General features: G+C 46.1%; 2 protein-coding genes across 2 annotated transcripts in view; both read right to left on the bottom strand.

Annotated features, from left to right (window-relative positions):
- Positions 1–19,279, bottom strand: part of SYT3 (synaptotagmin 3) — a 92,984-nt gene extending 73,705 nt beyond the window's left edge. The window contains exon 1 of the mRNA XM_060780708.2: positions 19,117–19,279. The gene's annotated coding sequence lies outside the window, so the exon portion shown is untranslated. The remainder of the gene's footprint in view (positions 1–19,116) is intronic.
- A 4,107-nt stretch (positions 19,280–23,386) lies between these two features.
- On the bottom strand, positions 23,387–24,391 carry LOC137097429 (integrase/recombinase xerD homolog). The gene has a single exon (XM_067470541.1). It carries the CDS (start codon positions 24,389–24,391, stop codon positions 23,387–23,389), a length of 1,005 nt encoding a protein of 334 aa, XP_067326642.1.
- Positions 24,392–24,855: the final 464 nt, after the last annotated feature.

Below are 24,855 nucleotides of genomic sequence, written 5' to 3'. Positions count from 1 at the left end.
TATGTATCACTCCAAATGTTGTTGGACTCCAATTGCACAGTCAGTGGGAAGGAATGCTGGGAGTTGCATCCAAACATTTGAAGGGTTACAGGATTCCCATCTTAACCTTAAAGTATCACAAATGTATTTGGATTGCAAGGCTGTTACTTACTATCCTTCAACTATTGCATTACAACAGATTAATGCAGCCATTTTTCTGGGAGTGTGGTAACTACTTCGAAAGGATGCATCCCATTAATTAATTGTTTGCTTACTTTCTTAATTTATGGTTCAAGTGATTACTTAATTAATATCCCCTCCTGCCATGGGGTGCAGGCAGCTCGCATCATGAATTAAAACAGGGTGCATCTTTAAAAAACCCTAATGATTCAAAAGTTAATAGGCAAATAAATTACCATATTTGAAACATCAATACTTGAAAACAATTTAAGTATCATTTTAACAGCAGGCAGAAAAGGAATTATTCCCCACATTGGCAAATTTCCATGTTCTTTCTCTTTTTTTCTTTTTAATGCAAGATTTGGCACTTGGATATCTTGTAAATTTCTTGTCATTATAAGCAAGGATTTGAAACTACAGACAATACGTTTCCTTACTGATCAATTTACTGTATATACTTGAGTATAAGCTGTATTTTTCAGCCCCTTTTTTAGGCTGAAAAAGCCCCCCTCAGCTTATACACAAGTCAAGGTTATCTATTATTTTACTCTGTTGTTATATTTATTTTTATTACATTTATTAGTTTTCTCTGTTTATTATTAGTATTATTATTACATTTGCATCATTTTACTCTATTATTTTATTACATGTATTATTTTACTCTATTTAATATTACATTTATTATTTTCCTCTATTTCTTATTGTTATGATTACATTTATTATTTTACTCTACTATTATGATTACATTTATTATTTTACTTTATTATTAATGGCCTTGGCTTATATTCGGGTCGGCTTATACTCGAGTATATACAGTATATAGTTTACTCTTAAAGGGGATACTTGACAAAGAGGGGTGACATGCCCATTTTAGAGGAACTGTGCTTCTTCCCTAAACCATCTAATGAACTCTTCCAGTTTATCAGGAATTTAAACCCAGGTTGCAGAAATCCAGGGCTGGAGTATCAGAACATGAAAAAGTGATCTGTACAGGGGGTTTCAGAGAGGTCACCAAAGATCATCAGAAAAGATATATTTCTGATGGTCTTAGGAACCCTTTTGACAGAGAAGGCTGAAGATCTTTCTGCCTGTCCTTCTCTTCCTTTTTGGAAACAGATGGTGAAGAGACTCCAAGAGAGGAGGGGAGAGTAGGCATGCTCGGGGCATGGCAGAATGGTGCACATGTATGGAAGAGGGAGAGCATGTGGTGCTGGAGGGAGGCTTGTGCCAGCGAGTCCCTTCAAGACATGGGGTTCTGTGTGGGAAGTCTGGCCCAATTCTATCATTGGTGGGGTTCAGAATGCTCTTTGATTCTAGGTGAACTATAAATCCCAGCAACTACAACACCCAAATATCAAGGTCTATTTCCCCAAACTCCTCCAGTATTTGCATTTGGGCATATTGAGTATTCATGCCAAGTTTGGTCCAGATCGGTCATTGTTTGAGTCCACAGTGCTCTCTGGATGTAGGTGAACTACAACTTTAGCACTCAAGGTCAATGCCCACCAAACCCTTCCAGTATTTTCTGTTGGTCATGGGAGCTCTGTGTGCCAAGTTTAGTTCAATTCCATCGTTGCTGGAGTTCAGAATGCTCTTTGATTGTAGATTAACTATAAATCCCAGCAACTACAACTCCCAAATGATAAAAATCAATCTCCCCCAACCTCACTAGTATTTAAATTTGGGTGTATTAAGTATTTCTGCCAAATTTGGTCCAGTGAATGAAAATACCTCCTGCATATCAGATATTTACATTATGATTTATAACAGTAGCAAAATTACAGTTATGAAGTAGCACATTTTACTAGGTTTTGGGGGGGGGGGGGGGAGGGGGTTGCAAGGAGATGATGGGGCTCTTGTCAAAGGCCTTACTGAAATCAAGATATGCTTGGTTTCAGTAAAGGAAAGTAACTTTTTTGGACTACAACGCTCAGAATTTTCCATCTGGTTGTGCAAAAAGTAACTGCTCCAAACGGTGAGTCATTTAATAGCAGCCAGAGGTCAGTGGATGGGAGAATGGAATCAATTGGTTGATTTGTAGGCGATCAGCATGGGTCTCCACCAATTCCCCAATGAATAAAAATAGCAAATGTTAGGTTTAAATTAGTCTGCTGGAACAAATCCCTGATCTGAAATAACTCAGCGGCAGGTTTATATTTGGATATGCAAATTATTCCAGTGAATCCATCTCTCTGTTGCATTTCTATCTTGACTTCTCCAAGGAGACTAAGGAAGTATACATGACTCTCGCCCCTTACCACAAGCCTGCCAGGTAGATCATGCTGAGATATAGCAACTGGCATAAGGTCAACTTGAGAAGTTGCGTATATAACACCAAAGTAAAATTCATAGAGTCACAGAGTTAGAAGGGACATTTCTAGTTAGAGCAGGCATGGGCAAACTTTTGGACTTCAACTCGCACAATTCCTAACTCCTCCCAGTTTTGTATTATTTGCTAATTTGATGAAGGATCTCTCCATCCTTAGTGGTACAGTGGGTTAAACCACCGAGCTGCTGAACTTGCTGACCAGAAGGTGGGTGGTTCAGATCCGAGGAGTGGGGTGAGCTCCCACTGTTAGCTCCAGCTTCTGCCAACCTAGCCTAGCCATTCAAAAACATGTAAATGTGAGATCAATAGGTACCACTTTGGTGGGAAGGTAACAACGCTCCATGCAGTCATGCTGGCCACATGACCTAGGAAATATCTACGGACAATGCTAGCTCTTTGTCTTAGAAATTGAGATGAGCACCACCACACCAGAGTCAGACATGACTAGACTTAATGTCAAGGGGAAACCTTTACCTATCCTATAGTGTTCATAAAAAAAATTGAAAGTCTTGGTTCCTGGGACAGAACACTGCAGCACTTCACTTGAAAACTACCATATCTTTGTTTCAGATGGAAATGTTATTAGTAACCACTGCAGAGTTCAGAAAACCTCCTTCATTTGAATGACAACTTCCCAATTCCCCATTCATTATCCTACATCGCCATGCTGGCAGGGGGATTATGGGAGTCATAGTATTTTTCAAAAACAGAATGTTTCCAGCTCTGAATTTCATATATTTATGACAAGGACAGTTATTACATGCAAGCATTGTCTGAAAGTGCATGGATGTACAGCAGGACAAAAGCATGCCTCTACACCACATGACACCTACCCACCCCATTTTAGAGGAATTTATGAGCCCCCACCCCCCGGTGGCGCAGAGGGTCAAACTGCAGAGCTGCTGAACTTGCTGACCAAAAGGTTGGTGGTTCGAATCTGGGGAGCAGGGTGAACTCCCGTTCTTATGTCCAGCTTATTCCAGTATATCAATAGGTACTGCTTCTGCTGGAAGATAACAGCGCTCCCTACAGTCATGCTGACCACGTGACCTTGGAGGTGTCTATGGCTCTTCGACTTAGAAATGGAGATTGGCACCATCCCCCAGGGTTGAACACAACCAGACTTAATGTCAGGGGAAACCTTTACCTTATGAAGGCAAATAAAGATGGAATAGGTCTGAAATAACTATGGGACAGCAGCACTAAGAAATCTCCATCTGGAAGTACCTAGCTGCCTAGGGATGATGGGACTTGTAGGCCAATAGCTCTGGAGGATGGAGAGTTGTGGGAAACTGAACAAAGCATTTAATTCCCAGTGGCAGTTGACCGGGGGGGGGGGGGGGTCCATGAGCTCCAACACAGAACACAGAGGCAAAACCAGCCCAAGACATTGTGATGCCTGAGGCAGAGTTGCAAAATCGCATTGGCCCATCCCCGAGTCAAGACGAGTCATTGCGAGGCCAGTCAAATTATTTTGGCACTTGAGGCAGAAAATCTCACAAGCGCCTCTTCCAGCAGTTAAAAATACAATACGCTCAAATTGAATAACTAACCATTCCTTGCCCTTTCACGGCCCTCAAATCTGCTGCCCGAGGTGGATTATTATTCATTACATTTATATCCCATTTTTCCTCCAGTGAGCACAAGGAAGCGTACATAAACGGCTTCCCTCTTCCCTACATTATCCACACAACAAACCTCTGAGGTAGGTCAAGCAGAAAGTCGGAGGAGGGAGCGGGAGTGAATGTTGCTAGCCTAAGGGGTTTAGTGGCGCAGCGGGGAACCAGAACTTGGTTTCTCGAGTCCCAGTCTGGCGCTCTTAAATACTAAATCTCCTCCACCTTCTCTGAATGGTGACAGTACACGACAGCTAATGGTCAGATAAACCCTGCATGAATGACTGGCCACCACCTACTGAAGGGGTGGGCAAAGAGCATCCCTAAGGTAAAGGTAAAAGTAAAGATTACCCCTTGACATTAAGTCTAGTCATGTCTGACGAGGGAGGTTTTCTAAACTCTGCAGGGGTGACCAATAATATTTCCATCGGAAACAAAGATATGGTAGGACTTGATTTGCACCTCAGTTTTCAAGCGAAGTGCCACAGTGTTCTGTCCCGGGCACTAAGACTTTTAAATATTTTTATGAACAATATAGGATAGGTAAAGGTTTCCCTTGACATTAAGTCTAGTCATGTCTGACTCTGGGGGGTAGTGCTAATCTCCATTTCTAAGCCGAAGAGCCGGCGTTGTCCATAGACACCTAGATCATGTAGCTGGCATGACTGCATGAAGCACTGTTAACTTCCTGCAGAAGCGGCACCTGTTGATCTCACATTTGCATGTTTTTGAACTGCTGGGTTGGCAGAAGCTGGGGCTAACAGCAGGAGCTCTCTCCAGATTCAAACCGCTGATCTTTCAGTCAGCAAGTTCAGCAGCTCAGTGGTTTAACCCACTGTGCCACTGAGGGCTTCATGGTTGGAAGAAGCTGGGGCTAACAACAGGAATTCACTCTGCTCTCCAGATTTGGACCACTGACCAAGCAAGTTCAGCAGCTCAATGGTTTAGCCCGCTGCGCCAGTGGGAACATCCCTACAGACACCAAAATGTGGACTCTAAGGCTCCTGAAAATGACAATTTTCAGACAATCCCCCTCCCCCCAAGGACCAGTCCCCAAACTCTGAGAAACTGGCCAAAACAACAGCCATAATGTTACTTCTGCTGTGTTGAAATGCTTAGGGTATAATGTGGGGAGGAATGGCCTGCTTAAATGGATGGAGGAATGACTCTTTCCTCAAAATGCCCATCCCTGATCCACAGATGCTTATCCCCAGCACCAGACGCATAGATCCAACTCACCATGCTCCTGTTACTGAGCCATTGTGCATTTTCTGACCTTTACATATTTAATTCTTTGCTTGGCAATATCTTAAGGACACACATGTGCTAAGTACCCTGATAGCAGATCCTCTCTGATCTTGGAAGCTAAGTAAGGAAAGGCATGGTTAGTACTTGGAAGAGGGATGGTTAAAGAATCTCAAGGAATGTCAAGGTGTCTGTATATGCATGCCCTCAAGTCACCTGTCAATTTATGACGAGCTCATGAATCCCGAGGCATGGAATACTCAGAGGTGGCTTTTCCAGGTCCTTCCTCTGAAATATAGCCAGGTTCAAGAATCTGTAATTTAGAGGACAGCAAGGGAAAGTCACCTCTGAGACTTCCTTAGCTCAGAAATCATGATTAAATTCATGGGACTGCCGCAAGTCCACAAGCAACCTGAAGGCACATCCCTGACTTGAAAGATATACACAATTATAGTACAGCTTGACTCAATCTCATCAACAATGTGACTTTCTTGGGGGGGGGGGGGGGGAGACACACTGAGCTTTCTGAGCAAATACAAACATATGTGGAACCAAAGCTTGGAAAAATTCCTATTTTGAGAACAATAACTGGGAATCTTTTGGACCATGTTGTCTTGGGGCTTGTTGTCCCAAAAGTTGCTTCTCTAGGTTCTTCAGACAACACCTGCTATGAATAGGACACCCTCCGAGAACCTGGCCGACATTCCTGCGTTGCTCTCAGCCATGTGCTCAGTGGCACATCAAAAGAAATCTGCCCAGACAACCACTTTGTTCTCATGACATTTGTACCGATCACCTCCTTGAACGACAGAAAGCGAGACTGAATCTCACCTGCTGTGAAGACACAATGAACTTGAAGAAGTGTCACACAACCTTCCTGTAAACACTCAACCTCCCCTGTGCAGTACACGTGGTAGACAAGGCAGAAGCGTAGGCAAGCAGTGGAACATCCATGCACATTTCCCCCAAAAAGAAACATTGAGGCACACACCTGTGGCACACTTTTCCCAAGTTGGCCTGCGCTGCGGCTTCCCAACACACTAGCAAGAGGTCACAGAGAAAGGAAGAAGTCAAGACTGGAAAGGTGTGTGCATGCGTGCTCTATACTCAAGAGGAGTGTAGAGAACACTTGGATTTCAGTTCTCTTTGGCTCCCACATCGATCCAACGCGGCTTCAATCACTCGCCACCCTCCACCCCCGCATGCAATGAGTCACTGGGTGTATGTGAGTGAGAGGAGAACAAGAGAATGGGGGGATTTCAAGGGGAACCTCCTGGAAGGTGGTTGCGTGCGCTGGTTAGTGCTACCACCATGCCAGGGAAAGAGAGGCACACACCCACATATGCAAAATAATATCTCCCCTCCCACCACTGTGATAGGGTCTCCACAGCTTGGGGAGGCTTGAAAAGAAGGAAGGGGTTGATGGAAACCAAACTCAGTATGAATACAGCTTCCAATTTACACATGAAAAGAAGGAACACGTTTTCTCCCACACAGCTAGTAGAGAAGGCAAGATGGAAGGATGCTAAGATTTCACAGGTCTCCGACTACAACTGTGCGCCACAAACGGCACATTCATGGGTTTTATTTTAAAAGGGTTGGATTCCCTGCCCCAAAGGCCTTGCAGTTGAGAAGAAGGAGACAGTGAAAACATGAAGGCTGTCGTTCTCATTTAGCTCCACGGCTGCCCACGCCGACGGCGGCTGTGTGCCAGGAGCATGGGAGCAGTGCTGTATCAAAGAGACTCGACTAATTTTGGGATTTTGGGTTTCCAGACAGGCCTTGCCTTCATGATGTATATTTCCTGGCAGGGAGGGGAGAGGCAAGGAAAGCAAGGCATTGCTTGTACCGTAATAGAGACACAGTTGCGCTAATGAGGCAATGGGCAGGTGAACAGTGGCCAGCGCATCGCCCGCAGGAATCGGCTGCCATCTGCTCATAAGCAAATGGGTGAAGGCAGGTGGACATGATAAGAACAAACAAGCGAAGGTATAAGCCCCTCTTCTCACAATCACGGGTTCCTTACACTTGTGGATAAATTCTGGTGTCTGTACATTCAACATGCAAGTCCCAATAATGCACATATGCCATTTATTTATTTATTTATTTATTTATTTATATCCCACCCTATCTCCTAGAAGGGATTCAGGGTGGTTTACAAACAAAAGTAATAAAGTGGCAATCATTCATTAAACAAAATTAACTAACAACAACAAATCAACTGGAGCCGCTGTGGCCTGAGGAGAGCAATGTCGGGGCCCTCCTAGGAAAATTCACAAAAGCAGGAGCGTTGATCCATATTGACAAACCTTGTCAAGCACTTCAAATCACCACTGAGCCTTTTGCAAAGCTAATGCATCATAATCGCATCTTCAAAATCATGCCACCTCCTCTGACCCAAGATCAAAGCTAAGATCAAAGGGGACATGGAAGATTGGTGGGAGAAAGTTGAATTATTATTTTTTCCTGCTAATCTTAAAGTCTCATGCTTTGATCCCACAAGCCTTGGCTCCTCCGCAATATTGCTTGCAGCTCCTCAACCTTACTTCATTCTTATTGCTCCCTTACTTAACAGGTTATCCACAAAATAACACATTGGAAAGAAACTGGAGTGTATGATCTTTTCAAGCTGACCAAATACTACATCTTGAGAATTCTACCTGTCTAATTCATAAGGCCACAATTCATAGTCTTCCTAATCAGTAAATCCTGATGTTTCATGACCAAAAGGACCTTTGGATTTCTGTTTTTTAATCCCACCTTCCAATCTTTATTTCCATGACCAGAGGACCAAGAGCAGTCGTTGTTGTCCTAAAAAATCCATAGGAGTTCCCGAAGTGGTCCATCTACCATTGCTTCCTCTCCACAAGTTCTTAGCACGAACTAATCAAATGGCTGTGTCCTGTGAGATGATTATTATCATGATAATCACCACCACCACCACCACCATGTAGATCCTGCCTTCCTTCAGATGAGCTCAAGGTGACATACACAGCTGAGAGTCAATGGCACCCAGGGCTCGTCCACATCACCAAGGCAGAAAATCCCACAATACCTGCTTTGAACTGGGTTATCTGAGTCCACAACTAAAACTACAGCTAGAGGCCATCAACTGCTACATATTCCTGTTCAAAGCAGAAAATGTGAGATTTTATTCAGCTCTGTGGAAGGGACCCCGATGTTCTTGCCTCAATGGGGATGAGAACTTTTATCTCCCAAATCTCAGTACCACATTCTAACCACGATGTCACTCTGGCTTCCAAAAAAACTACAAGTAAAACATGGAGGACAATAGATCTCTTGCGTTGTTGCTCCCAGCAACTAGTATTTTATGAAAATGTTGCAACACTTTGCTTGTTTCATTCTCACATGGAGAAACAATTCCTGGTTTGCTTCCAATTACACACTTTCTTTGGGGAATTTGTTTGCATAGGACCACATATGAGTTTCTGTGCAGAAAACAGAGTATGTATAGAAAATGTGTTTCCTGCACAGGAGGCAATGCTTTCCGTGAAAAATAGTTTTCTTTTTGGAAAATATGACTTCTGCACACATGTGACCAATGCAGAAAACCCACTTATATTTCTGCACAAACAAATAGCACTGAAAAGCTTCTCACAAGAATCTTGCTACCACCACGTGAAGCTTCTCAAATGTCAGGAAACTTTTCTTTTGACTGGGGAACAAAAATTAACAAATATGTCATCTGGATATGTAGGGGCCTCATCTAGCTTGCTTCTGAAAACCTACTTCTGTTGCTTATCCCCTTTCAAATCAATTGAAAGACAAATGGATGGATCCAAGCCTGAACACTCATTAGAAGTGAAAATGATTAAACTGAGGCTGACATACTTTGGATACATCATGAGATGGCATGACTCAATAGAAAATATAATTATGCTTGGTGAAATGGAAAGCAGTAAGAAAAGAAAGAAATTGCACAACAAGAGGGCTGCTTAATCTATAAAGCCATAGCACTGATTTTGCAAGTCTTAAGCAGAGCAGTTGATGACTTGAAGGTTTCTTATTCATAGAACAGTCACAGGTCAAAGTTGACTTGACAGCAAACAACAACAACACCAAAAACTAGAGGCCATCAAGCATCTTGTAGCCAAAGACTCCCAATTGATTCACTAGTGCAAGGAACCAGACCTTGACCAAATGCCCCCAAATACACTTGCTCTCAATCTTTGGCTCCCCAGAGTGTGAACTTCTAGAATTCGTGACTTCCAGGCCAAGCCTTTTGGGGACCAAAGTCCAACAACATCTGGAGAGCTAAAGGTTGAGAGACACCACATCACAGCAATAGTGGCACAGTGGGTTAAACCACTAAGCTGCAGAACTTGCTGAGCTAGCAGTTTTGAAAACATGCAAATGTGAATAGATCAATAGGTACTGCTTAGGCAGGAAGGTAATGGCGCTCCATGCAGTCCACATGACTGAGGAGGCATCTACACACAACGCCAGCTCTTCGGCTTTGAAATGGAGATGAGCACCACCTCCCAGAATCGGATTTGACTAGACTTAATGTCAAGGAGAAACCTTTACTTTAATCCTATAACTACAACTGATAGTATCCAAGCAACTAATGCTGTATAGCTGCTGTTGTGCAGTATTTGCCCTCCAGAGATGTATAAGCATGTTTATATACAAACATACAAACTTACAAGGCAAAGTAAATTTTAAAAGCAGCCTTTCCCAAGCTGGTGCCTTTCAACTGTTTTGATCTCCCACTGCCATGATCCTTCACCACTTAGTTGAGGCTCACGGGAATCGCTGTCCAAAAATATATTTAGGAAGTTTGGCTGGGGAAAGGTAGTTCAAGGCAAGGCCCTTGCTTTTAACGTAAATCAAATGGACATACATCAAGTGTAATGGCAGAAAAGGCCTACTGGGAAAGACGTTAACTTCTTTAGACACTCAGGTTGCTTCCAGAGAGATGGTTATTCGAACTAATAAACAAATGATACAGTGGTTCCATCATTTTCTTTCTTAAAAAAATGTTTTGAAGGAAAAAAGGCATAGACGAAATGGTAGGCATAATGATAGGTCTCCGTTCTTTCCTACTCTCACCTATTCATGGGGATGGACATGTTATAATTAAAGAAGACTATCACTGGATCAGGGGCCGCGGTGGTGCAGTGGGTTAAACTCTAAGCTGTAGAACTTGCTGATCAGAAGGTAGGCGGTTCAAATCTGCAGACAGGGTGAGCTCCCGTTGTTAGCCCCAGCTTCTGTCAACCTAGCAGTTCGAAAACATGCCAATGTGAGTAGATCAATAGGTATCGCTTCGGTGGGAAGGTAACGGCGCCCTGTGCAATCATGACCTATGAGGCGTCTATGGACAACGCCAGCTCTCCAGCTTCGAAATGGCACCAGTCCCCAGAGTTGGACTTGACTGACTTAATGTCAAGGGAAACCTTTACCTTTACTTTATCACTGGATCTCTGCCCAAAGAAGCAAGAATCAGGTAGAGAACCATTACTGTTACTCTCTCTTTTATCTGCATTTTTTCATTACTCCTTTCTTAAAAAAAGAAAATCCACACTAAAAGTCAGAAAACAGCCTGAAATTAGAAAAATTTGAAATTAGGAAAGTTTGTTTTTGTGCCCCAAAAGTAATACGTAAGATTATTCACTGCATAGAAAATAAGGTTACCAGTTGCCATACACCTTTGTGAAAGGCATATAATTTTGTGTTGTTGTAGGTTTTTCAGGCTATATGGCCATGTTCTAGAAGCATTCTCTCCTGATGTTTGGCCTGCATTTATGGCAAGCATCCTCAGAGGTTGTGACCTCACAACCTCTGAGGATGCTTGCCATAAATGCAGGCGAAACACCAGGAGAGAATGCTTCTGGAACATGGCCATATAGTCCAAAAAACCTACAACCCAGTGATTCCAGCCATGAAAGTCTTCGACAATATATATAATTTTGTTCTCATTTTCTTGTAATTTGCATTCAAGTCAACTTCGACATATGTCAATGCAATGAGACCTTCAGTTGCGGACAGTAACTATCCAGTCCAGATTTGGCAAGCTCTTAGGCTTCCTTGATTGAATCAACCCATCTATTTTCCTATTTTCCTGTTGCCTTCTACTCTACTAAGCATTGTAATTATTTTTCAGTAAGGCATATAATCTCTTGATATGTCCAAATTACAACAGACTCAGTTCGATCCACTTCTATCAAGAGTTCAGGCTTGATTTGCTCTAAGGCACATTCATTGGTCTTTTTTAGTAGTCAATACTATCTGTAGATTCCACTTACAGCACCACATTTTAGAAGAGTCGATTTTCCTCCTGTCAGTTTACTTCAATGTCCAGCTTTCAGAACCATAACAGAAAAATAGAAAATACCATGTCTCGGATGACTCCGATTGCTCTTTTTACAAGTCCCCAAAGTATTCTGCTCACGTAGTTCTAACGTGTTCCTTCCAAACTCTGGCAAAAGACATGATTTCCAACCTTTAGTGTGCAACTCGTACTGTCCCACAACTGTTGACGCAATCGATGTATTATTAGATCTAAAACCACATCCTGAAAATGTGACTTTGGCACAGAAGCCTTGGATCCCATAGTGAAAAAAAGGTGGGATATCTAATTAATTAACTAAACATTTTTTTTGTCGTGTCAGGAGCGACTTGAGAAACTGCAAGTCGCTTCTGGTGTGAGAGAATTGGCCATCTGCAACGACATTGCCCAGGCGACGCTCGGATGATTTGATGTTTTTATCATCCTTGTGGGAGGCTTCTCTCATGTCCCCGCATGTGGAGCTGGAGCTGGTAGAGGGAGCTCATCCGCCTCTCCCCGGATTCGAACCTGCGACCTGTCGGTCTTCAGTCCTGCCGGCACAGGGGTTTAACCCACTGTGCCACCGGGGGCTCCAACTAAACAACTAAACAATTGAAGCCCAGCTTTCAGCCCAGGCGGCAAGCGTTGAAGTAAGTGAAGCAATATATATGACCATCTCAAAAGTCCTTATCTCTTAAGAACATTATGCACAGAGCCTATGGTCCCACATGATAGCCCACGATCAAAGCCAACCTACAAGCATCTCTCTCTCTTATTCACTCGATCCTAATCCTGTCCCTTGTTCACCAGGAGTTCTGCTTCTTCCCCTTCAAAGTCTGCCGCCGTTTTGCTCCTGAGTGATCATCTCTGAGTAACATGACCCACCCCTGTTGCATCCACAGTCATGTCGGGTCGATAGGACGCCTTGTCGCTGCCAGAATGAGGGATTCCACCTCCATCCCACAAACCTTCCCGGCAACCCCGTAATGCAACACAGATCCACTAACAAGGCCCAATGGATGCAAAGGGTTGCACAGCTCCAACAGGACTGGAAGCAAGGTGCTCCATACATCATTTCCCTTGTTTTTAAAATTATTGTTGTTGCTAGTGCCAAATAATTTTAGTAAGATACATCAGACCTCTCCAAAATGCAGAGAGCTGTATCCAAATGTCAACATTTGGATCCAGGAGGGGTTTTGAAATCCATAGGTCTCCTCTAAGTATGGCTGAATCTGGAACTAATTCAGAATTCCAAGTATTCGAGGGGACGAGGGAGCATTTCAGTATAGAAAGGGGCTAACTCCTGAATTTTGAGAGGAATGACAGACGGAAGAGATTTTAGTATTGAATGGAATGTGTTTAAATGCTTCATATGTATTCATTTTAATTTAATTTAATGTTATTGGAATTGTATGTGTTTTAAGGCATTGAATAATTGCTTATATGTAAGCCGCTTTGAGTCCCCTTTGGGGTTGATAAAGGCGGGGTATAAATAGGGTAAATCTATACACATATACACATAATAATATAGAATCATAGAGCTGGAAGAGACCTCATGGGCCATCCAGTCCAACCCCCTGCCAAGGAGCAGGAATATTGCATTCAAAGCAATTTTAATATAATAATAACAACATTAATAAAATAAAACAATCAAATCTATATATAAAACATGCTCTGTGCATAATTAGTACCTTAAAAACAAAAGAACCAAAGAACGAAATGCCGCCAAATTTGGCAACAAAACGCCTCACAACACAATGAGTGACCATCACTCAAAAAATTATGATTTTGTCATTTGGGAGTTGTAGTTGCTGGGATTTATAGTTCAGCTACAATCAAAGAACATTCTGAACTCCATCAACGATGGAATTGAACTATACTTGGCACACAGGACTCCCATGACCAACAGAATATACTGGAAGGGTTTGGTGGGCATTGACCTTGAGTTTGGGAGTTGTAGTTCACCTACATCCAGAGAGCACTGTGGACTCAAACAATGATGGATCTGGACCAAACTTGGCACAAGCACTCGATATGCCCAAAGGTAAATAGACCTTGACATTTGGGAGTTGTAGTCATTGGGATTCACAAGTAGGGAAGGAGAGGAAAGAAAGAGAAAAAAAGTGAAAGAAGGAAAGGAAAAAAAGTGAAAGAAGGAAGGAAAGTGAGAGGGAAGGAAAGAGAGAAGGAATGAAAGAGGGGGATGGAAGGAAGGAAAGAGAGAAGGAAGGATGGAACCAAAGAGCAAAGGGAGCGAAGGAAGAAACAAGTAGAGAAGAAGGAAGAAGGGAAGGAAAAAGAGGGAAGGAAGAAAAGAGGGAGGGAAGGAAGGAGAGAAAGGAAGAAGGAGAGAAAGAGGGCGGGAGGGAGGGAAGGAGAGAAAGGAAGAAGGGAAGGAAAAAGAGGGAAGGAAAGAAAGAGGGAGGGAAGGAAGGAGAGAAAGGAAGAAGGAGAGAAAGAGGGAGGGAGGGAAGGAGAGAAAGGAAGAAAGAGAAAAAGAGGGAGGGAAGGTTGGCCACAGCAATGCGTGGTGGGTACAGCTAGTAATAAATAAATAAATCTGTATGTATGTGGCACAGGTTCCATTTGTACAGACAAGCTCCTGCCTTCACAAACAGCTACAACTCTTACTGCTGAGGAGCCACCAATGGCTCTCCTTCCAAATAATAATAATAATAATAATAATAATTGTACATCATCTCCCCCAACAGGGACTTGGAGCGACTTACATGGGGCCAAGCCTGAACAACAAATTACAATACAAAAATCAGATTGCAGTAAAATAAACAACATAACAATAAAGTATAGAACATCAAAGAATATAAACAATATATACAAAACACAGAAACCAAAACATAATGACAGAGAGCAGGCCGCATGTACATAACATGATTTAAAAACTCAGGGTGAGATAAAGGGGCAGAACTGTTTGCAAGGGAGAACTCATAGAGAGACAGAGAAATAAACAAACCTTCATACAAGGGCGGGGAGAACTCCTGGGACAAGAACGTTGAGGGAGCAATCGCATAAAATGATGGAACATGCTCATGGCACCCACTATAACCTGCAATGTAACATTGCAGGTTATAGTGGGTGCCATGAACATGTCCAAGAGCTCTGCCAATATCCTTCACAAACACCATACTGCCCACCACACAAGTGAAGGCTTTTCTACGGAAACAATTTCATCCTAGTTTTTAAATTTTTCCTTCACCAAAGAAGCTTCCCAAGGTTCCTTTCTCTCTTCATTGGTGTGGAATTTGCATGACCCTGCCCACTCCCTCTTCCTTAACCCTTTCCTACTGTTTCCTATGGCACACAGCAAACTGAGTGGAATTGATCAGCAACTGAACAACTAAACATACTGGATGGGTTCGGGGAACTGACTGGTTTGGGGACAACACTGGGTACCCAAGCTAGTAAATAAATGAATACGTGCAGGCTGGGTTTGGCCTCAGAGCATGGATTCCTAGGATCTTGGGGTCAAGAGCAGAGAGAAGTGATATTGATCTCTAGTGGATTATTTGAGGGCTCAGAATACTACCTTGGAAAAGAGACTCCTTTGAACCAGTGATGGGTACTGGATGGTGCACCCACACTATAACATTAATGCAGTTTGACACTACTATAACTGCTGTTGCTCAATGCTACGGAATCCTAGGAGCTGTTATTTGGTGAGGCACCAGCAGAAAAGGCAAAGGAGGTAAAACTACAGCTCCTGTTCTTCCCTAGCATTAAAGGTAAAGGTTTCCCCTTGACATTAAGTCTAGTTGTGTCCGACTCTGGGGAATGGTGCTCATCTCCATTCCTAAGCCGAAGAACCGGCGTTGCCCATAGACGCCTCCAAGGTCAAGTGGCCGGCAAGACTGCGTGGAACACTGTTATCTTCCCACTGCGGTACCTATTGCTCTACTCACATTTGCATGTTTTTGAACTGCTAGGTTGGCAGGAGCTGGTGCTAATAGTGGGAGCTCACTCCGCTCCCTGGATTTGGACCACCGATCTTTTGGTCAGCAAGTTCAGCAGCTCAGTGGTTTAACGGCTGCACCACTGGGGGCTCCATAGCATTGCACCATGGCACTTAAAGTGGTATTGCACTGCATTAATTCTATAGTGTAGATGCATCCTGAGGCCCTCCAAATGCAATTTGGCCTACAGTTCTGATTCACCATGGCAAGCATAGGCAATGAGGTATGGGAAATATGAGGTATCTATTGCACGTATGGGCAAACTTTGGTCCTCCAGGTGTTTTGGACCTCAACTCCCACAATTCCAAACAGTCTCAGGCCCTTTCCTTAAGCGGCTGAGGGGGGAAAGGAAGGGGCCTGAGGCTGTTAGGAATTGTGGGAGTTGGAGTCCAAAACACCTGGAGGACCCAAGTTTGCCCATGCATGCTATAGATGCGGGCACAGATTGATCAGTCTTGAGCTTGCATTATCCCAAACCAATGTTCTTTGCAGCTCACAACCACACCACAACCGCACACACAACTCATAAAGCAGAATACCCCCCAAAAGCAGGAAAAAATGAGAAAATTGTGAGTTAAGATGATTTTTCTAGGTACGAAATGCTATGTCTACTGTATGGATGAGGATTGCTTGCATCTGGTGGCCTTCATCAATGTCCCACTCCTAGTAAAATGGCCACACATGTGTCCAACCCAATCGTGCACTACAGCACTTCCTTCATAGAAATTAAGTGCAAGGAGACATTTGAGATACGCAACATTTTACTCAATGCCCTCTCTTACTATGGGAACAAGAAGGCCCCAATCCCCGAGCCACATTTCCCTCATTCTAGCACACAGCCATGCTCAACGTGCTCACCCGTCTACATGCATGTTAACTTCTCACCTCGCTAGGAGTGCACTGAGAGGCTGCAGCACACAAGGGAGGGGTGTTACTAGATTTCTATTTATGACACCCAGGCCAACAGCTGCTCTGTCACATTCGTGGCGTGCTCACAAACCCGGTGCAAGGTGGGATGGTGTTACATCCTTCCGTACAAGGCGGTTGCCATCAGTGTGTGTGTAATTGTGTATGGATCAGTGCTCCTATAAGTGTGCATACACACCACCATTCCACTTGTATGCTACAACTCCTTCCTTTCCCAACAGCATATACAAATGTGTATATACACACAAGGACATACCCACCGTTTCAAAGACAGACACAAATGTGTGTATACATAGGTGCATGTGAGTGTGTGTATACATACACATCGCTATTGCAAAGCTATACAGAAGGAGGAGGGGGCAAACTTGTTTTCTGCTGCTCTAAAGACAAGGATTCAAACTGCAGAAAAGAAGCATTCTCTCCTGACATTTCACCCACATCTATGGCAGGCATCCTCAGAGGTTGCGAGGTTTGTTGGAAACCAGGCAAGTGGGATTAACATATCTGTGGAATATTCAGGGTGGAAGAACTCTCGTCTGTTTCAGGCAAGTTTGAATGTTACAATTGATCACCTTGATTAGAATTGAATAGCCTTACAGCTTCAAGGCTTGGCTGCTTTCTGCCTGGGGGAAACCTTTGTTGGGAGATGTTAGCTGGCTCTGATTGTTTCTTGCCTGGAATTACCCCATTTTTGAGTGTTGTTCTTTATTTACTGTCCTGATTTTAGAGTTTTTTAATACTGGAAGCAGCCAAACTTTGAAGCTGAAAGGCTCTTCAATGCTAATCAAGGTGATCAATTGAGTTGCTGTGAGTTTTCTGGGCTGTATGGCTATGTTCCAAAAGCATTCTCTCCTGATGTTTTGCCCGCATCTATGACAGGCATCCTCAGAGATTTTGAGGTTTGATGGAAGCTAGACAAGTGGGGTTTATATATCTCTTGTCTGTTTGAGGCAGGTGTGAATGTTTCAATTGTCCATCTTGATTAGCATTTAGTGGCCGTGCAGTTTCAAGGTCTGGCTGCTTCCTGCCTGTGGCAATCCTTTGTTGGGAGGTGATTAGCTGGTGATCAACTGCAACATTCACACTTGCCTCAAGCAGACAAGAGTTCTTTCTCCCACCCTGGACATTCCACAGATATATAAACCCCAATTGACTAGTTCCCAACAGACCTCACAATCTCTAAGGATGCCTGCCATAGATGTGGGCGAAATGTCAGGAGAGAATGCTTCTTGAACACGGCCATACAGCCTGGAGGAGCCCCTGATGGCACAATGGGTTAAACCCTTGCACCAGCAGGACTGAAGACCGACAGGTTGGAGGTTCGAATCTGAGGAGAGCGTGGATGAGCTCCCTCTGTCAGCTCTAGCTTCCCATGCGAGGACATGAGAGAAGCCCCCCACAAGAATGGTAAAACATCCAAACATCCCCTGGGTAACGTCCTTGCAGAGAGCCAATTCTCTCACACCAGAAGTGACTTGCAGACACGAAAACTCACAACAACCCAGTGATTCCGGCCATGTAAGCCTTCGACAAAACATTGCAGAAAAAGAAATTCCGCTTAAACATTAGGAAGACCCTCCTGACACTAAGAGCTGTTTGACAGTGGGATATACTGCCTCGGAGTGTGGAGGAGTTTCCTTCTCTGGAGGCTTTTAAGCAGAGGCTGTTGGGTGTCCCTGATTGTGTTTTCCTGCATGGCAGGGGGTTGGACTGGATGGCCCTTGTGGTCCCTTCCAAACCTATGATTCTATGAATGTACTGCTGTCCTGTCCTTGGTGCACTCTTGAGTTCCAGGGGACACGGGCCTTCCCTGACCTTCTCTCCAACCTGGCACCCCTCCTTGGCCTGGCACCCAGGCCCCTTCTCTCTCCCCCCCCCCCCCAATGCCTTCACCCCCTATTGCACACTCACTATCCGCCTTCGCCTTGCACTAGCAAACACACACAACCAGGCCCTGGGAGGCTGGCACCCTCCGCCTGCGAGGGGCTCCCCTAATCACATTAGCGGCATGTTGGCACAACAGCTGGCCCACTGTCTGTGCCCTGTCGAGCTGAGCCCTGCCAACCGCCTCCTAATAGCACCCTGCGCCAGGCTAAGGCGGGTGGGCGGATGGGTGGATAGGGATGGATGGCATTGGGGTTCTGCTAAGATCCAAGGGTGCCCCCAATCTGCCTCTGCCCAGCTACATTTGCAATCCTTGATGCTAACTCAGCCTTGCAGGGGCAAATCCTCATTTTCCTCCCTGCCAGGCAAACCAGACATTTCCTGCACCCCTTTGGCCCACCACCCACCTTTCCCCTCACCCTCCCCTTTCTTCCTTTACCTGTCTGTCTTTCTATCCCTCTCTCAGACCCCCCACCTGTGCCTCTCCCCATAAAGCGAGCCAGTTGCACCTTTTCCTCCCCCACTCAGAGCATCCTTCTTCCCTCCCATCCTTCTCCCTGCATCTTTCTTGCTAACCTGTATCCCTCCCCTTTCTTTTCCTCCTCCACCCAATCCTCTTCCCTCCATAGTGGGCTCTGCTCTCTTTACAATCCATTTCCTCCTTTCCTCCCCTTTTCTTCCCACTCCAGGGCTTACCTGCGGCAGGACGGAGACGCCGGGCGTTATTGCTGCTGTGCTAAAGGAGAGCGAGGCAAAGCGGGCTCGCCTTTCCTTCCTTCCTCCTTCTCTTCTTCCTCAATCCCTCCTTCCTTCGCTTGGCTGCTCCGAGAGCGGGCGCTGCTGTGCCACGCGCCGCCGCTAGAGGGCGCGCAAGAATAGGGACGGAGGGGGCGCAAGGAGCGCTGCAGCAGCAGCCAGGGACCCCCAAACAAAAAACCCAGACAGATGGGGAGTGGGGTCGCCTTTTGGGGGGGAAAACCCAAAGGAGGACCATTCCCGGTGGGATGTCTGTGGCCAAGAAGGCGTGAGGCTTGGGAGTGCCGCCGCCGGTGCTGGAGGCGGGGTTTGGGATGCAAAAGCTGGCCTCCCAGGAGGAGGAAGGGTGCCTTTTCCTCGAGGGGTGGGCTGGAGAGACTGAGGACCCTTCCACACAGCCCTCTATCCCAGAACATCAAGGCAGAAAATCCCACAATATCTGCTTTGAACTGGGTTATTTGAGTCCACACTCAGGGCCCTTCCACACAGCCCTCTATCCCAGCATATCAAGGCAGACAATCCCACAGTATCTGCTTTGAACTGGGTTATCTCAGGGCCCTTCCACACAGCCCCATATCCCAGAATATCAAGGCAGACAATCCCACAGTATCTGCTTTGAACTGGGTTATCTCAGGGCCCTCCCACACAGCCCCATATCCCAAAATGTCAAGGCGGAAAATCCTACATTATCTGAGTGTGGACTCAGCGCCCTGAGATTCCACAAGATCAGAGTATGGACTCAGACAACCCAGGACACTTCCACAGAGCCCTATATCCCAGAACACAGGCAAAGAATCAAAAAATGCCCGCTTTGATATGGGTTATCTGAGTCCACACTCAGATAATGTGGGATTTCCTTACCTTGATATTCAGGGACTAGTCGTCCCCTGCCACGTGTTGCTGTGGCCCACATGGGGGTTCTGTGTGGGAGGTTTGGCCCAATTCTATCGTTGGTGGGGTTCAGAATGCTCTGTGATTGTAGGTGAACTATACATCCCAGCAACTACAACTCCCGAATGTCAAGATTCTATTTCCCACAAACTCTACCAGTGTTCCCATTTGGGCATATTGAGTATTTGTGTAGAGTTTGGTCCAGATCCATCATTGTTTGAGTCCACAGTGATCTCTGGATGTAGGTGAACTACAACTCCAAAACCAAAGGACACTGCCTTCCAGTATTTTCTGTTGGTCATGGGAGAACTGTGTGCCAGGTTTGGTCCAATTCTATCTTCGGTGGGGTTCAGAATGCTCTTTGATTGTAGGTGAACTATAAATCCCAGCAACTACAACTCCCAAATGACAAAATCATTTTTTTGAGTGAAGGACATACATTGGGCTGTTAGGTGTCCTGTGTCCAAATTTGGTGTCAATTCGTCCAGTGGTTTTTGAGTCCTGTTAATGCCACAAACGAACATTACATTTTTATTTATATAGATATAGGGCTGTGTGGACTTTACCTAGATGATCCCTCGTTATCCAAGTAGGATGGTCTTCCAAGATTTGTGTACTGGCAGGTCCGTAGGTGACTGTGGAGCCCCATTTTTGACCTGCATGTTCTCCTGCAGTGAGGGCATCGGTTTCTAGGTGGAAGGCGGTCCCCTTCAGGGTTGGCTTGATGTGCCTTCCTCTTGGCACATTTCTCTCTTTCACCCTCCATTCGTGCCTCTTCAAATTCTACAGCACTGCTGGTCACAGCTGACCTCCAGCTGGAGCGCTCAAAGACCAGGGCTTCCTAGTTCTCAATGTCTATGCCAGTTTTTAAGGTTGGCTTTGAGCCCATCTTTAAATCTCTTTTCCTGCCTACCAACATCCTGTTCTTGAGTTTGGAGTAGGGGAACTACTTTGGGAGACAGTGGTCGGTCATCCAGACAATGTGACTGGTCCAGCGGAGTTGATGGCGGAGGACCATTGCTTCAATGCTGGTGGTCTTTGTTTCTTCCAGCACACTGATATTTGTCCGCTTGTCTTCCCAAGAGATTTGCAGGATTTTTCAGAGGCAACACTGATGGAATCATTCTAGGAGTTGCATGTGATGTCTGTAGACTGTCTACGTCTCGTGGACGTACAGGGGCGGCTCAACCCATTACGCAAAGTAAGCATTTGCAATATAGTTGATTTTGCCCAGGGGCGCTCTTGAGGCGCTCTTGGGGGAAAATAGACCTGGACATATGCAAGTAGTTACTGGGATGTATAGTTCATCTACAATCAAAGAGCATTCTGAACTCTACCAATGATGGAATTGAACCAAATATGGCACACAGAACTCCCACGATGAACAGAAAATATATATCAGTGATTGGTTGGGGGGGGGGGGGCAAAATACTGTTTGCTTACCATTGAAAATTACCTAGGGCCGTCTCTGTGGACGTATAGCAGGGTTGGGAGGACAATAGCTTTATAAACAAGTTCTCAGTGTCTATGCCAGAGTTGGCTTTCAGCCCATCTTTAAATCTCTTTTCCTAGACGCTATACTCCTATTTATGCAGGCCAAAACCCCATTGGCTTTTTTAGCTGTTACATGGCATTATTGCTCATGTTTAACTTGTTGTCCACGAGGAGCCAGGCATCATCCCCTATTCTGTATCTTTTCATTTCATTTTTTCTGCCTACATGGAGTATCTTGCATTTGTCGCTGTTGAACTTCATTTTGTGAGTCTACACTAGCCATATAATTCGGTTTAACTGGATTATATAGGAGTATACTGACCATATAATGCATGTTAACTGCAGTACTGCATTATGAGTCTATACTGACTATATAATGCAGTTTAATCTGCATTATAAGAACAATGTTGATGGGGCCTGAGAGATCCTCAGCCTGAGAACTGTAAAGTCTCACAAATGTACCAACACTGGAATTCCATAGGATGCATCCAGAACAGTAAAAGTAGGATCATCACAGTATAAGTGGATCAGGATGTTGGATTACAGCCTTTGTTGGATGGGGTCACACTCCCTCTGAAGACACAAGTTTGCAGTCTGGGGTGATCCTGGACTCATCGCTGATGTTGCGTGTGCACGTGCGATACGCCTCCCACAGCCAACCCAATAAGACACTCACACAAGATGTGGTGAAAACAATGGCCACAACTCATTTATTGATAACAGGATAAGGGGTTGGCAGCCAAGCATGGGTCCTGGATCATGATCGGGCAGCCCAATACTGCCCGATCCCAAACACATCAGGGGTGCCGCCGGCACAATACCAGGCAAACGCAACCTGGCACCCCTGGAACCACCGGGCGTCCCCCCCTAACCGCTAGGGGGGGGTACCAAACCAGATCCAGGGCCCATGCCCCACGCCAACACGGAGTTGTGACAAGGAGCATACCACAAACAGGTAACAGTAAACAGGTAACCTTGACAGGAAAACACAACACAAGTAAACTGCCACAGAAAACAAAACTGATTGCAGGGTGGGTGGGGTGGATCAGCTGTTGCAGGCCGAGTGCCTGCCTGTGAGCCAGGGGCAACCTTATAAAGGCTGCCCCCGGGAGGGTGAGGCCAGCTCAGGCCTCACCTGAGGTGGGCGTGGCCAGATGCCCCCATTGGCCCCCTGCCCCACCGGCGGGAAACCTTCCCGCCATCCGAGGGGGCTTCTGGGAGGAAGAAGCCCCCTCCGGCAAGAATGGCGGTGGGGAACGCCCAGCACCGCAACTTCTTTGGCCAGGTGAGTCTGGCCATGCCTTTTGCGTGTGCACGTGCGATACGCCTCCCACAGCCAACCCAATAAGACACTCACACAAGATGTGGTGAAAACAATGGCCACAACTCATTTATTGATAACAGGATAAGGGGTTGGCAGCCAAGCATGGGTCCTGGATCATGATCGGGCAGCCCAATACTGCCCGATCCCAAACACATCAGGGGTGCCGCCGGCACAATACCAGGCAAACGCAACCTGGCACCCCTGGAACCACCGGGCGTCCCCCCCTAACCGCTAGGGGGGGGTACCAAACCAGATCCAGGGCCCATGCCCCACGCCACAACAAGTGGGGGGGTGGGAACCACACCCCCCTTGCCGCCAACCCCAGAGCCTGCTCAATAAAGTAGCCCAAATGCCACACTGGCCATCAGTCCTAACAAGTATCCAGTACTGTTCTTGCTTGCTCAGGGGGCTGCATCTAATGCGGGCGGAACTCCTTCCTCCTGCCGTCCGTTGTCCTTTCCCGCACGCCTCCGTTCACCGACCAAGTCCTCAGCGTGCATCCTAGTCCTGCTGCCACTTGACTGCCGCCGTTCCACTCCCGTTCCGTGCATCACTCCTTCCTTCTTTCTCGACCATAGCTGACCTGTCGGTGGAAGAAAAGGAACAGCCGGCAGATCGGGTTCCTTCAAGGAGAAGGCCCGGCCTGATATAGGATGCATAAGCTGAGGATTTCCAGCGCCCCATGGATTTTATTACTTCGACAGGGACACCACCTGCAGCAGCTGTGGTGGCCGCTCCTATCCTAAAGGAGTGCCCCCCAAATTCCGTCCGAGGGAGGCCCAAATGCTGGAGGGCTCCTCGGAAAACAGCCATGAACTGGTAACGTGTGAGAGGGCTGCCGTCTCGGTGTATGAAAAGGAAGCCAGGGGTAGAGCCTCTCGTGGTCAGGAACCTGGAAAGGGACTGCACGGGGCACAAATGTCCTGGTTCCAAACCCCGTATGTGCAGTGAGACCCCTTTTCCCAGTTGGTCAGTCTTGGACTTGCGGATCCTCAGTGCCAGGGCGTTGTCCTGGACTGAGATGTCCCTGAGCTGCAGGGCCCTGTTAGAGGCGTCAGCTTTGGAATTGGCCACCACCTCCCCCAGCCGAAGGGCCCCGAAGAAAGCCGTTGTGAAGGCTGCAGTGAATAACTTAACTTCATATCGGGAGGGGCAGATCCTCTTGAGGGCCTGGACGATATGCTTGAGGGTCTTGTATGATAAGGGGCGCCTGGTGTCCCGTTGCCTGGGTGCGCGCTTCCTCCAACTCCAGAGGAGCTTCCTGACTCTGAATGCTTGGCATGGATCGCCAAACCCGGCAGCTTTGCTGTAGAAGGCAATCCCAGCCAACTGGAGACGCATGGAATGTGCTGTCACGTTGTTTCTCTTCTGGTGGATGAGGAAGTGTATGACCTCGTCCTCAGATGCTGGCCACTTACTGCCGTATCCCACTTCGAGCCTGAACTTGGTGAATTTTGCCATGGCTGCCCGGTATGCCTTCTGCGTCGCCGGCGCGACGGAGTCCATCAGTCCTGTCCAGGCTTCCCATCTCCAAGGGTCCACAGGTCTGGTGGGAAGCTTGTGGGCAGGGCATCTGCGTCTGGTGCTAGGGAGCGAAACCTGTCCTCCTGGAAGCGGGACAATGCATCGGCTACTTCATTGTTCACGCCTGGAATATACTGCGCTGAGAAGGTGATATTAGCCTCCAAACATATTAAGACAAAGTGCCTGACCAGCCTCATTACCCTGGGCGATTTGGAAGACTGCCGATTGACTACCCTAACCACCGCCTGGTTGTCACACCAGAACCGCACCCTCTTGTCCCGGAACAGGTTGGTCCAGATACGCACTGCCACAAGGATAGGGAAAAACTCGAGGAAAGTGAGATCCCTGAGGATGTTACCCTTGCTCCAGCTCTCTGGCCATTTGGCAGCGCACCAGTGACCTTGCAGGCAAACCCCGAAACCGATACTCCCTGCTGCATCCGAATG

Source organism: Anolis sagrei, chromosome 6, assembly GCF_037176765.1.
Source record: "Anolis sagrei isolate rAnoSag1 chromosome 6, rAnoSag1.mat, whole genome shotgun sequence".
In the NCBI taxonomy this organism is placed as follows: Eukaryota; Metazoa; Chordata; class Lepidosauria; order Squamata; family Dactyloidae; genus Anolis; species Anolis sagrei.
The sequence above is the reverse complement of the archived record's forward strand: the minus strand, read 5'-3'. Positions and strand labels throughout refer to the sequence as shown.